General features: G+C 38.5%; 1 protein-coding gene across 2 annotated transcripts in view; it reads right to left on the bottom strand.

Annotated features, from left to right (window-relative positions):
- The window catches only part of LOC143279976 (glutamate receptor ionotropic, NMDA 3A-like), a 184,825-nt gene that overhangs the window by 169,440 nt on the left and 2,198 nt on the right, over nt 1-13,187 (bottom strand). The window contains exon 2 of one of the 2 annotated variants that reach the window (XM_076584373.1): nt 9,904-10,827. In XM_076584373.1, coding sequence (XP_076440488.1) covers nt 9,904-10,084 — 181 coding nt within the window. In that variant the 5' untranslated portion in view covers nt 10,085-10,827. Of the gene's footprint in view, nt 1-9,903; nt 10,849-13,187 lie in introns of those variants that run through there. The other variant, XM_076584372.1, reaches the window with a different exon arrangement.

Raw genomic sequence — 13,187 nt, 5'->3', positions numbered from 1 at the left:
GAAAGAAAGAAATACACACGTAGCCTAAAACACTGCTCGCTACAGTGGACACGGCGATTCATCGTAGCAGACTATCACCTTCTGGGAATACCTCCCGATAACGTCGTTGTCCATCCGTTCAACAGCAATAGCACTGCTGTTTTAATCATGGAAGCATTTGTGTTTGAGAAGCCATATGCACGGGCTTCCTTCCTGCAAGCAGGTTGTCTTGCAGCACTCATGAACACCTCGACCGTCGGCAGCGTTTGACACTATAGACCATGGCATCCTTGTTACACGGTTGCGTACCACTTTTGGCTGCTCTGGAGCCGTTCTGGGCTGGTTCATATCATACTTAACTTGCCGTACCCAGTCTGTCCTTGTTGGTCATGAATCCATTCCATCTGTGTTGAAGTATGGAGTGCCACAGGGTTCAGTCTTGGGTCTAATGTTATTTACTACATACTCGCAGCCTCTCAGCACTGTCATTCATCGGTCAGGTCACTCATACCATTTCTTTGCAGATGATTTCCAGTTCCACAACTCTACTGTTCCCCCAGAGTTTTCAACTCTTGTCAGGAGTTTGAAAAATTGCATTGAGGATGTGGCCGAATGATTGAGTGAGGACAAGTTGAAGATTAATGAGGAAAAACTTAGCTAATTGTCATTGGCACCAAATCAAAGACAAATCAGGTCATATATACCTCTATGTCCATCTCTGGCTGTGAAATACCTTTCTCCCAGTCTGTGAGAAATCTTGGCATCTACACAGATGAAACACTGTATATGGATGCACAGGTCAGACATTTATGCCGCACTCTGTTCTGTCAGCGACAAAGGTCAGGCAGAATTCGTTCTTTCCTTTCCACTGCTGCTGCCAACAAACTTGCTGTACTCCATACACCCAGGCATAAAGTGCAGCATCACTACTCAGAACACTTCACTGGCTTCCTGTTAAAGCAAGAATTCAATACAAAGTAGCTTGTCTCTGCTTTCAGTGTCTCTATCACAACAGTATGCCATCTGTACCATCCTTCTAGGTCGCTGTGCTCAGTTGACACCTCTCTGCTGACAGGTCCTCGGTTCTCCCTTCAGACCTTTAGCAAAAAATCATTCTCCGTCTTTGCCTCCACAATCTGGAACTCCCTGCCTCTGTCCATCAGAAAAGCCCAGTGCTTTTCAACTTTCGAAAAGAATTTCAAGACGCACCTATTTCTACTTTAACTAGCATGATGCATACAACTGAGTGCCTGTTTGTATATGGTGATGTGTTGTGTGGAGAGGGGAGATTGTGACTGCTTTTAATTTCTGTATTTCAAAATGTAGGTTTTTATCTGTTGTGACATGTGTGACCGCTGCTGAGAGTTGGAAGTGAATTTTCAGTTATTGTGATATGGAATTTGGTCATTGTGATATCGGGAATAGTTTTAAGTATTGTGATATTATTTTTATGTATTGTGATATGATAATGCATTGTTAAGGCTTTTTCATGTGATATCTATGATGAGTGTGTGTGTGTGTGTGTGTGTGTGTGTGTGTGTGTGTGTGTGTGTGTGTGTGTGTGTGTGTGCGTGTAAATTTTGAACTTGAGTGTTAGGTTGGCTGACGGTAAAGGGCTATGCATGTAAGTTTTTCTTCTTTCATTTTAGTGTTTAAATGCATGTTTTAAACGGTGGTATTTACATTGTACAGCGTAACTGAGTATGTTTCACATGGGAAGGAGCTTTATGAATTAAATCATATATAAATACATACACGCGCGCGCGCTATTCTATTTTGATTTAACCAAAGCATCATTTTATCTGACTGTGGTATAATTATGTGTATATCTCTGTAAAGATTGTTGGTCCTGCCTTGTCGGCCTTTTTTCGGCCTTTCATACCGTCTCGTGTTAGAGAGAGTTGGGCACTTTAACCTGGGTTGTAACTCCAAAACCGCCTAGTTGTGGTTTGAATCACCTTTCTTTTTGTTTCGCAATGGAGTGAGATTCCCAGAAGGGGGTGTGAGAGCTGAATAGTGCGCACAACCTGGGTAATATCCAATCTGAGAGCGCTCTGTTGGAAAAGTCAGCATGATGGACTTTTGCTCTCAGTTGTGGTCAAAAATTTAATGTCAAATTGTTCCAAAGACCGCAGTCTACGTACTACTGACACTTCGAAGCCCAAACACCAGTCATGTCCCCTCCAGAAGGGGCTCAGAGACACCCTATGGCCATCATCAACCCTATTGCACACAGGTCCAATGCTCCAGACAGGACTTGGAAAAGACGTCATTCATCAGACGGGAAGGAATGACACTGTAAAGAGGTGAACAATACGAAAAAGATAACTGAAACTAATATGGCCTTCAACCATATTTTTTATCCCGAAGTCATCGCCAACAACAACAACTGTTCTAAGTTTCAATGCTCCTTTTCAATAACTAGTTTTTGCCAACCTATGATTCTTTATCACTATCACTACTTGTAAATAACGCTACGTCTCAATATTGCAATCTGTTGTAGCACTCATCTTTGCAAATTTCAAGATACGTACCACCATACATGCTTCACTGGCGCAACAACACGGATGTACAGTTCTCAAACAGTGTTGTATTCGAAGCAGTCCTATTAATTGACTCAGTTTGCACTTTTCTCTCAAGGGAGTAGAGAGAGGTGTCTGAGGATAGTGAATGAAGAGAACAATGAATACTTTATACAAAACATTTACCAACATTCCCATACATTACTATCAATGGCACACAGCTGAAGAAAGGACAGCAGTTGTACAGGCCTTAAAAAAGATATTTTAAGTAAAAAATTATTTGAACATATGTGGCATGTTTTAAGTACCAGCATTTCTCCAATTTTCGGCATGTGTCACCGGGAACCGCTCCTGATTCCCTTTTAAAGCTTTTTTTGTTTTTGCTGTATTTCTTTTTTCTTCTTTTCTTTTCTATTTACTCCTCTTTTTAGAACCTTTGGGCTCTTTCCACTTTGGTGCATCCCTATGGGATGTCATGATAATTGAGAAAGAAAGTACAGAGGTTTTAAAAATGATGAAAAATGGGTCAGCACCTGGCAGCAATAGACTAACAACCGAATTAAAAAAATTCTTTTGGAATAAATTAAGCAACGTAATTACACATTCTTTTAATGATTCGTTTGATAGAGGGGAACTCTCATACACACAAAGACAAGGTATCATAACATTACTTCATAAAGGTAGGGAGTTACACATAGAAAAGTTGAATAATTGGAGACCAATCACACGAACAAATACAGACTACAAAATATCAGCAAAAGTGTTGCTGATAGAATGGGGAAAGTGATACACATGTTAGTCAATGAGGATCAAGTAGGATACATTAAAGGTAGGAACATAGCAACAATTATAAGATCAATACATGATGTTATTAATTATCTTAATAAAACTGGAAAAGCAGGATACATGTTAGCATTAGACTATAGAAAGGTTTTTGACTCGATGTCTAAAGACTACATGCTCCATGTTTTTGATATATTTGGCTTCGGAACAAACTTTCAGAAATGAGTTTCAGTTTTGATAAATAAAAATCAAAGTTGCATTAATCATGGTGGGTGGATTTCTGAACCAATTGATGTAAATAATGGCATACGTCAGGGGTGTCCCTTCTCCCCCTTGGTATTTATCCTCGTTGTTAAGGTTTTTGCTATTAAAATTAGAAATAGCCCCATAGAAGGTATCCATTTACCCAGAATTGATGATGAAAATGTATATATGAATTTGCTGATGATGCTACATTATTAATAGAGAGGATATGATACAATCCCCCAATATAGTAAAATCTTTTGAAACGTTTTCAGGACTAAAATTAAATCTTCACAAAACCAAGGCTCTGAGAATGGGTAGACAACTTAATGAGCAAAATCTTCTCCTTACTTTGGTAGACAAAATAAAAATGTTGGGAATAAACTTCCAGACAGATAAGATGGCAAAACACATTGAAGATAACTGGAAAGATAGACTTCGTAGAATGCATATTCAGACAAAAGAATGGAGTAAGAGAGATTTAAGTATTCACGGGAATTTTTTTTATCATAAAGACATTTACAATTAGTCAGCTTATATATTATGTAATGCAGTCAGTTGGAATCCCAGAAAGATGTTACCATGTTATTAAATTTGGCAAAGACAATTCTCCAATAGAAGATTTTGAAAAGGTGAAACATAAAAATAATGGAAGCTGAGTATGAGAAAGGAGGCGCTAAGATGGCTAATGTAATAGAATTCCAGAAATATTTAAATTTGCAATGGGCTGGGAAATTATTTCATGCAACAGATGGGAATGGGAGCCTTATACCCAGATGGCATTTGCATAAGATAGCTAGTCGCAAAGGAATCTTTTGGGTAAACTGTCGATCAAAGCAACTGAAAGAATTGGAAGATATAGAGAACGATTTCTGGAAAGATGTTTTCACCATGTTTTCAAATGTAAATGTAAATTACGAACATTTTACATACAAAATGGTATTCCACAATGAATTGATAAAGTATAAATTGAAGCCACTTTACTTTCAACAATGGGTAAAAATGGGTATTGAAAATATAAAAGATATAATCAATAAACATGAAAACAGCCTGCTTACATTAGAAGAAATCAGCACGTTACTGGATACAGAGAAGGCAAACACTATGTTCGAGTGTTATGTTTTATATAAAGCAATCCCCAAAATGTGGTTGAATTGAATACAGCAACATGCACGAACCTGTCCAAACCATTCCATGTGATGCAAGCACTTACCACGCAAAACCAAACGAAATTAAGAAATTGTTGTCAAATCATACTACAGATAGAACATTAATTACACATGCTGCTGAATTTTGGAAGAGAAAATTAGATTTTGTATTTAAAGATAATGTATGGATTTTGTCAAGAGAAGCGGCAAAGGAAGTTAGATTGCATGCACTACAATGGAAAATCAACCACAGCATTTATCCCACAAACGTAATTCTTCAGAAAATGAAAATAACAGATACCAACAAATGTGATCGTTGTACTGGTGAAATTGACTTCCTTGAACATTTCTTCTTTTTCTGTCCAGTAAAAATATTCTGGCTACATATTGAACATTTTCTTCATTGTACACTTGGTTTTGCTATGAAATTTAGTGTTACAGATGTTTTATTTGGATTTAAAAATGATCTGTTGCCTCAAGAAAAGTTAAAGATTATCAACCATATCTTCCTGATAGGTATAATGTAGTATTGTGCGAAAAACAAAGATGTTACAGTCACTTCGTATTGTTTTTGATGCAAAATACATATTAGACGAAAATGTTTCCCTTTGTTTTCATTGTGAGCCTTGTGCAAGTGCATTGGCACACACACACACACACACACACACACACACACACGCACACACAGACACAGTGAATGCAGTAGACATATTGCCCAAGAACAACACACATCAGACATTGGTAAACACCCATCAAACATTGAATGAATTGAAAATTGTCCATCTGAAGAAAAACACAAAGATAATTTTGACTATGTAAATCTAATTTTGCTTTTTTATGTTACGTTGCACTTTTCATGCAATTGCAGATTTATGAAAAAAATAAAGGAATAAAGGAAAAAAAGAAAAGGGAAAAAAATAGGAGGAAGGAGGCCCCACAAAAAAACCAACAAATAGCTAAATAAATGAATAAATAAATGGACTGGACAATAAGGGGAGGTTCAGGAAACATTGGCATTCGAATATAACCGTTCTGCATTATTAAGCGCTTTTGGGAAAAATCTCTTCTCGAGCGAAAAAAAAAATGATGGCCACGTGACCTTCCCTTAAAGAACCCATTATAGCAAATTAAAAAAAAAAAAATTAAAGTCAAAGCAGAACGTTTCCATAACTTGGCCTTGTATTAATTTTGTCACTTTGAGTTTGTCAGCTTGGCACATATGGACAGGATACAGGGCGTCTCTGTGTCTCTCTGGTCTGTATAGGTCTGTGTTCGTTCCGCCAATTTGTTAGTCTATATTTCCTCAGGTATATGTACCCCCAAGTGTAGGTTTCAGCAGGTGTGTATTACCTAGGTCTATGTTTTATATTTGTTTCATCATATCTATGCTTTGGGGCAATGGTCAGCTGCGGTCAGCAGTAATAAGCAGTCTAATATTGCATAAGAAAACTCATAATGCAAAACAACAACAACAATAAACCACAAAAACCATAAACAATAACGCAAGCTGCACACTTTTACATAGTAGTCAGCACTGTTTGTCAATGGTCCTAGTAGGCCAAGAATTCTTAATACTACATAAAGATAGATAAAATGCGACATTCTGAAACTTCTGGGAAGTGGTGAGCAATGGTCCGTTGTGGTTAGTTAAGGCCAAATCTTGTAAAAAAAAAAAAAAAAAAAAAAAAAAAAAAAAAAAAAAAAAAAAAATCTTCATACAGTAAAACAATACTATATAAACAGTCAGATAGTGGTCAGTAGTGGATAAGTTACAGTAATCACCTGCCATACATAACAATGATGCACAAACGTGAAAGAACAAAGTAATCTGAATACTTTTTGATCGTGGTAAGTTGTCAGCTTGAACAAACAGCAGTCATTAATGGTCAGCTGTTGTCAGCATTGGTCAGTGATGGTCAAATCTGTCAAGAAGTCCAAATACTTTATAACTGTTTGACAATCAGAGTGGTCATATTGCGATCAAAATCCTGCCAAAACTAAATGATACACAGACATGATAAAACAACGCAATCTAAACACTTTGTGCGATGGTCGGCAGTAGCCAGCAGTTGTGGCTAATGGTGAAAACCTGCCAAGAGGTAAAGAAAGGCACATAACATTCGTGTGGAGGGAGGGGGCGCTTTGTGATGGATTTTCAAATGCTGGCTGGGGAGCGAAACAGCATGGGAGAACGTGGCCCTCCACTATTTGGTCAAGCCATACACTGGCTTCCTCTGTTCACTGTATAATGCCGTGACTCTTTATCTGTTGCTCGTGTGCTGCCATAGTGTCTTATCGATAATATGTAGCCACACTGTTGAGAATATGAAGAACGTCATTTAATGTCAATGTTTCATCTTCAGACAGTTAAGTTTTATTGATGACGATACCAAACCCAGTGACAGCCCACTGCTATCTACATACATTTTTGACTCACTTGTGTAAACAAAGTGAGTCTATGTTTTAACCCAGTGTTCGGTTGTCTGTGTGTGTGTGTGTGTGTGTGTGTGTGTGTGTGTGTGTGTGTCCGTGGTAAACTTTAACATTGACATTTTCTCGCAAATACTTTGTCAGCTGGCACCAAATTTGGCATAAAAATAGGAAAAATTCAGTTCCTTCCAGTCATCTTGTTTAAAACAATATTGCACCTCTGGGATGGGCACAAAAAAATAAAAAAGAAGCCGAATTATATGCAAACTGTATTTACTGTTATACTTATATTTTTTGTATTCTCTAAACTTGGCACTTTGACCTCTTATTCTGACACAACAACAAAAGGAGTCATTATTATTATTTTTTGTTCAAACAGGAACTTCTTTTGCTAAGCATGGAATTTTTATTTATTTTGCAAACGTTTTGGTGCAGATAGTAAAAAAGGGAAGTTACTCTCTAATTAATGCTAGGGGACTTAATTTATCACAAGTGAGTCTTGAAGGCCTTGCCTCTCTTGTTTACATTGTACTTGTGATATTTGTTTTCTTCTTTGAGGCACCCTCTTTTTCTTAAACTTTATACAGTGTTCTATCATAAACAAGAGGCAAGACCTTCAAGACTCACTTGTGACACGTACTGTATCCAGTAAAGGAATCATGAATTTGTAATTAAAAAAAATAATAATAAAAAAGGTCCTGTATTATATATTAATAAACTTTGAGACAAAACATAAAAAAGGCATGCAAGCATGATCGAACCAAGGTTGCTCAGGTCGGAAACAAGCAGTCTTATCCCCAACGCTGCACCGCATCTGGGTCCTTCTTAGTTCGATAAAAAATATCATTTTAGTTGAGGTAATAACACCATTCAAATGATGTTTTCTTGACATATCTCGATTATTCCGCAACATGTGGGCCTGAACATCTGCACAAACCAGTCTACACAAAGTACAATAGGCTGACCGAAACTGAAAGAAACGATCGATTCAAATTTTCTTTTCTTTTAAGTTCATTACAGTTAATTCAGTATCCACGTAATAACACCATTTAACCCATGCTGGGTTTTTCATATCTCGATGGATCAAGAAATTAATTTAATTCAGCTGTAAAGGAGACGTTGACATCACCCCATGCACACCGCAACATGTACAGATCTGCCCAAACCAGTCCGACAACAGGCTGACCGAAACTGAAAGAAACGTTTGATTCAATTTTTTCTTTTATGTTCATTCCAGGTAATTCAGTATACACTTTAGAATATTCATATGCAGTAAACACATTGATGGTGTAGTTAGTGTCACTGTATGTCTTCTGTCCTGAATTTGTATTTCTTTTCTTGTAAATGCGAACAAGAAAAACGACGTTGTGCCCTCTTCCCAAACATAGCGTACGTTCTGGCAATAAGGGAGTGGGATTATTGAATTTTTGGAACGGGATCAACAAAACCGTTAATGATCCGAAAATACGTGCTTAATTCGGAAGACTAACAAACCATTATTGGTATGACTGTGAAGATTTTTTTCCTATTATGTTTAATCCAAATTTGGTATTGTTAGACAAAGTATATCCATAGAAAATAAATTTGCTAAACAGTCACACACACACACACACACACACACACACACACACACACACACAACAGAACACTGGGTTATAACATACCTTGTTTGCACAAGTGAGTCAATAAAACAACAGAAATCACCCACATTGTTTCTGTAAGTTCCTGCTTTTATTGATCGACCACAACGTTTGACCTCTACATCCTACAATCCCCCATATATCCTGCATCCTAGTCAATTACACAAAAATAAATAAATACATACTTTTTAAAGCAGCACTATTACCAGAAAAAAAACAATTTAAAAAATCTATCACACACACACACACACACACACACACACACACACACACAAACATACACACATGCATGCGCGCACACACACAAACACACACACACACAGAAGAAAAAACTACACCGATTATGTTGAGTCAATTACACAAAAATAAATAAATAGATACTTTTTAAAGCAGCACTATTACCAGAAAAAAATTTTTTTTAAATCTATCACACACACACACACATAGACATACACACATGCATGCGCGCACACACACAAACACACACACACAAAAGAAAAAACTACACCGATCATGTTGAGTGCACTTGTCTTCCCAATCTCTCTAGCAGTCAAGATTAACAAGGGAAGAATAATGTTCATGTCTCCTCTCTCTTTCTTTCTGTACTCCGTAACGGTAGCAATAAAGAAAGCACTTTATTAAATTTTCCTGATTATGGAAAATGTTACACAATAGTATACTACAGCAAGTCTTGATAAATTTCAAGCCTGCACTTTTGATCACGTAACATTCTGCCTCTCTCTTATCCAAAACACTCACCTATCCCTCTTGCTTGCGTGTGTTTCTGTGTGTGTTCTGTGTTAATGCATGTGGGGGAACCTGAGTATCCTGTCATTCTCAATACCTGCTTTCTTGACAACGGCAAAACTCCACAGCTGTATCCGGTTTCTGTCTTCATTAGGCTCCTGGTCAGTTCGTTAATATTAGTTTCATATTTGAAGAGCAGTTTTTCTATTCTTTAGCTTGGCTGGTACTTTCTCTTGTGATGACCAAGATGCCGGAGTACAGAAGAGTTCGTAGGTTTATCTAAAACAAGAATTTGTTGTTGTAAGATCACTTTGATATAAACACCCTTGATGTTCAGTTTCTTTCTGTCACCCAAAATTTTATCTGTTAGTTTTCAGGAATAGAAACGCAAAATAATGGGCCATTTCTTACCGAAGATGGAGAGGCGTGTCCTGTGTGCTGCTTCCAGGTCATTTTTGGTGATCGGCGGCACTCCATCCAGGTCAGAGAAAGTCTGGCACACACTGTTGGCAGAATCCTCAGTAATCTCACCCGTCACCTCCGCACTTTGAAAACCCACACTTCTATCGGCAATCACACAGGTCCTTATCATTTTATAACAAACTTAACATTCGTTCTTGCTAACCGAACTCTTCTCTTTCAAGTCTGTATTCTCTATTTGTTGGTGATGGTGGTGGTGTATTTAAAGAGAAAATTCCTTTCTGAAGCCGTCATATCTTTTTTCAACATCAAATAATTCACTCTCAAGTTTATCCATTATATGTATTGAGCTGCTTTAAAAAAAAATCTTTTTCAAATGTCACTGAGGCACATCACTGACCGCTTACTGTCCAAAAAGCCACTGTCCCTATTTTGGCCAGCTCCATTTTGTTTTCCCTGTTCCAAGTGCCCCCGACAACTGATTCTTGATTCAAACTGCACGAAGGAGCCTGCGGATCCCGAGGTTTGGCTTTTTTTCTGTTCTTTTTTTTCACGATCCCTATGTTGAGCAACTTGCAAATAAAATAAAAAATAAAATGCCGCGATAAGAGGACCCAGGATGCACCAGCTGCAGACTTTCGAAAATTTGTTTCAAGTTTTTGAAAGTTTGTTTCAGGTTACTTGATAAGCACATAATTTTGGTTTGTGTTCGTTCTGTTCATAAGGCTTTAAGGCAGATCATGTTCCATAAATGGAAACTGAATAATGAACAAGTTTCCGTCCTCGTCTCTTTGCGCTATTGGAGTTCTTAAATGTGCAGTGTAACAGACAGCTTGAACTATGAGAAGAAACGAAGCATTTCTGGCCCATTCAGATATTGCAGTCGGGAACAGATACTGAAATGCGTGGGCTATCCTGTAAAAAGTATATTAAATGTCATTTTTGCTGCGAAAATAAATATGAAACAACCGAAACATTTCATGATTTTACAATCCAAACCACGGGACTGAACATTTTGGGTGCAAAATAAGTTTTGGAGCTCCAAATAATCAGACTGGATTACTTACTCATCAGACATGCACACAGACACAACCATTCAATGTGCTTTTGTTGCTTCTGGATCAGATGACAGAAGTTTGGAAGGGGCAGCCCTCATTTTCCACTGTCTCATTTAGAGTTACAGAGAAGCTCCAGTGAGTTCTTGGCCACCAACAATGGCGTCCTTGTTGACTGAACAACTAAAGGCTCCCGGTTCTGCAAAAGACGTTCTGAAAAATTGTTCTGACTGGAAAGAAAAATGCTTCGGAAAAGAAGGGAATCACTGCCTCTGTTTCGCAAGACGTGTTATGCTTTCACAAGTGGAAAGTGGAAATACCAAAGCAGACTGGGCACTGCAATCCGCCAACAGGAAGCACTAAACTTATGAGCATACATACTGGAATCATTTTGGCCGCTGCATGCCTCGGAGTTGTTGTCCTTGAAACTGCAGTCTGCTACAATGGACTTTGAAGTAGCAGCTTGCAGTCAGAAATCAAGTGTCCTGATAACGTGATTCTTCCCTCCTGCGGAGACAATGTAGATTTGCAGGAGACAGGATTAGGATCTGGCACAACACATTCAGCACATGGAATTGCCATTCAAGAAGTGCCAAGAAACTGAAAACCACGCCCAGACACTGGTGCTCAGTGACGCATAGCCTTACGGGACATACCCACCCAGCCTTCAGCCTCAAGACCTCCAGCCATGTTTCACAAACGATAATGTAGAGCCTGTACTCAAAGTAGTCGCCAGTCATGCCCCCATTCAGTTTACTGCAAATTATGCTACTATGTCCAGATTCATGCATATTCTGACCAGATACACGGTCTTCTATGAGCAACCCACTACAGAACTAGCAGGATTGGCGTCACTCATTGAAACGAATCTGGCCAATGGGCATGAGCAGTCACTAGTTGACTGAATGCAATTTGTTCTTCATCCTGTCATAGACAGTATAAACAGTGCAACACGGTCTGCAGGTGTCACTGAACCTAACAAGACAACCGGGTCAGGTGTATGCCTTTGTCACGTTTGATCTTGTAGTTGCAAGGAAAGCACTGAGAGCCATATGGCAAAGTGAAAAGTCCCAGAGGAATGAGGCATGTCTTGGTGTCTTTCACTTCACTTGTACTTTCCTTGGTACTCTGGGAAAACTCATGGGAGGAACAGGCTTCAGAGACATCTTCACTCAGTTGGGCATCTGGGCCGGTGGCTCGACTGAATCCTTTGTGGCCGGGAAACACAACAACCATGCCATCAGAACCGACATCAGTGTTATAAGTTCTGGAGAGACCCCTGGGACTTGAGGTTGTGTACCTTGTACATGGAGAGAGTTACCACTCTTTATTGTTTGTTATTTCTTCTGGGACACTCTCTCAAAGACTCGCCAGGTGCATAGGAACTCTGCGAGGACGCAAGTGGGCATCTTAAGGTCCACATAAAAGGTGCAAAAAAAGTATGCTATTAATATGCGAGGTTCTTGATGGCAAAAAATGGAAGACGGCAATGTTTGGTAGTGCACATGAACAACTCGGTGATCCTTTCTGTACTTCGATAGTGATGACAAAGAGTCAAATTTTACATTTGACTGTATTTGTGTTGGTCACATATTTCGCAACTGCAAAGAGGTAATTGGTATTTGTTTTTTTGTGGGTGTGTTTCGTTGTTGTTGGTTTTTTTTGTTTCTTTATTTTGGGTTTTTTTAACATTGTCTGGATTCTGAAACGACGAGTAACGTTATATGAGACTGGTAATTATGGACCGGTACGTATGGACAGAAAAACTTAACAAACTACAAAGCAGATAATGTGAAGTCCCCAACCCCCCACCCCGACTCCCCTGCTGATGTAAGTGGAGTGAATGAACGCATGGATCATTACTGATGATGCTTTGTTCACCAAATAAAACGTTGTAAATTGCGGTGACGCGAAACTTGAAATTGTGGAGTTTGTGTCAGTAGTATAACGTTTATGGCGCTCGGGTACCTTTTAGCTGGTCATTCGTGATAGTAAAAGGCTACACAATTATAATATGCAGCACTACAAACCTAATATTGGCCAAATAGAATACTTCTTTAATAACAACGCACCATTTTTGTTGATCACACACTTTCGCAACAATACAAAAAAGTGAGTTTTTTAGTCATACCCTTGTATATTCATGCCGTGATACATTTTTGGCAGACAGGTATATTTAGAAGACGAATTATTCAAACTTTCAGGAAAACACAATAACCT

This window comes from Babylonia areolata, chromosome 3, assembly GCF_041734735.1.
Source record: "Babylonia areolata isolate BAREFJ2019XMU chromosome 3, ASM4173473v1, whole genome shotgun sequence".
Lineage (NCBI taxonomy): Eukaryota > Metazoa > Mollusca > Gastropoda > Neogastropoda > Buccinidae > Babylonia > Babylonia areolata.
This window is presented reverse-complemented; position numbering and strand designations above follow the sequence as displayed.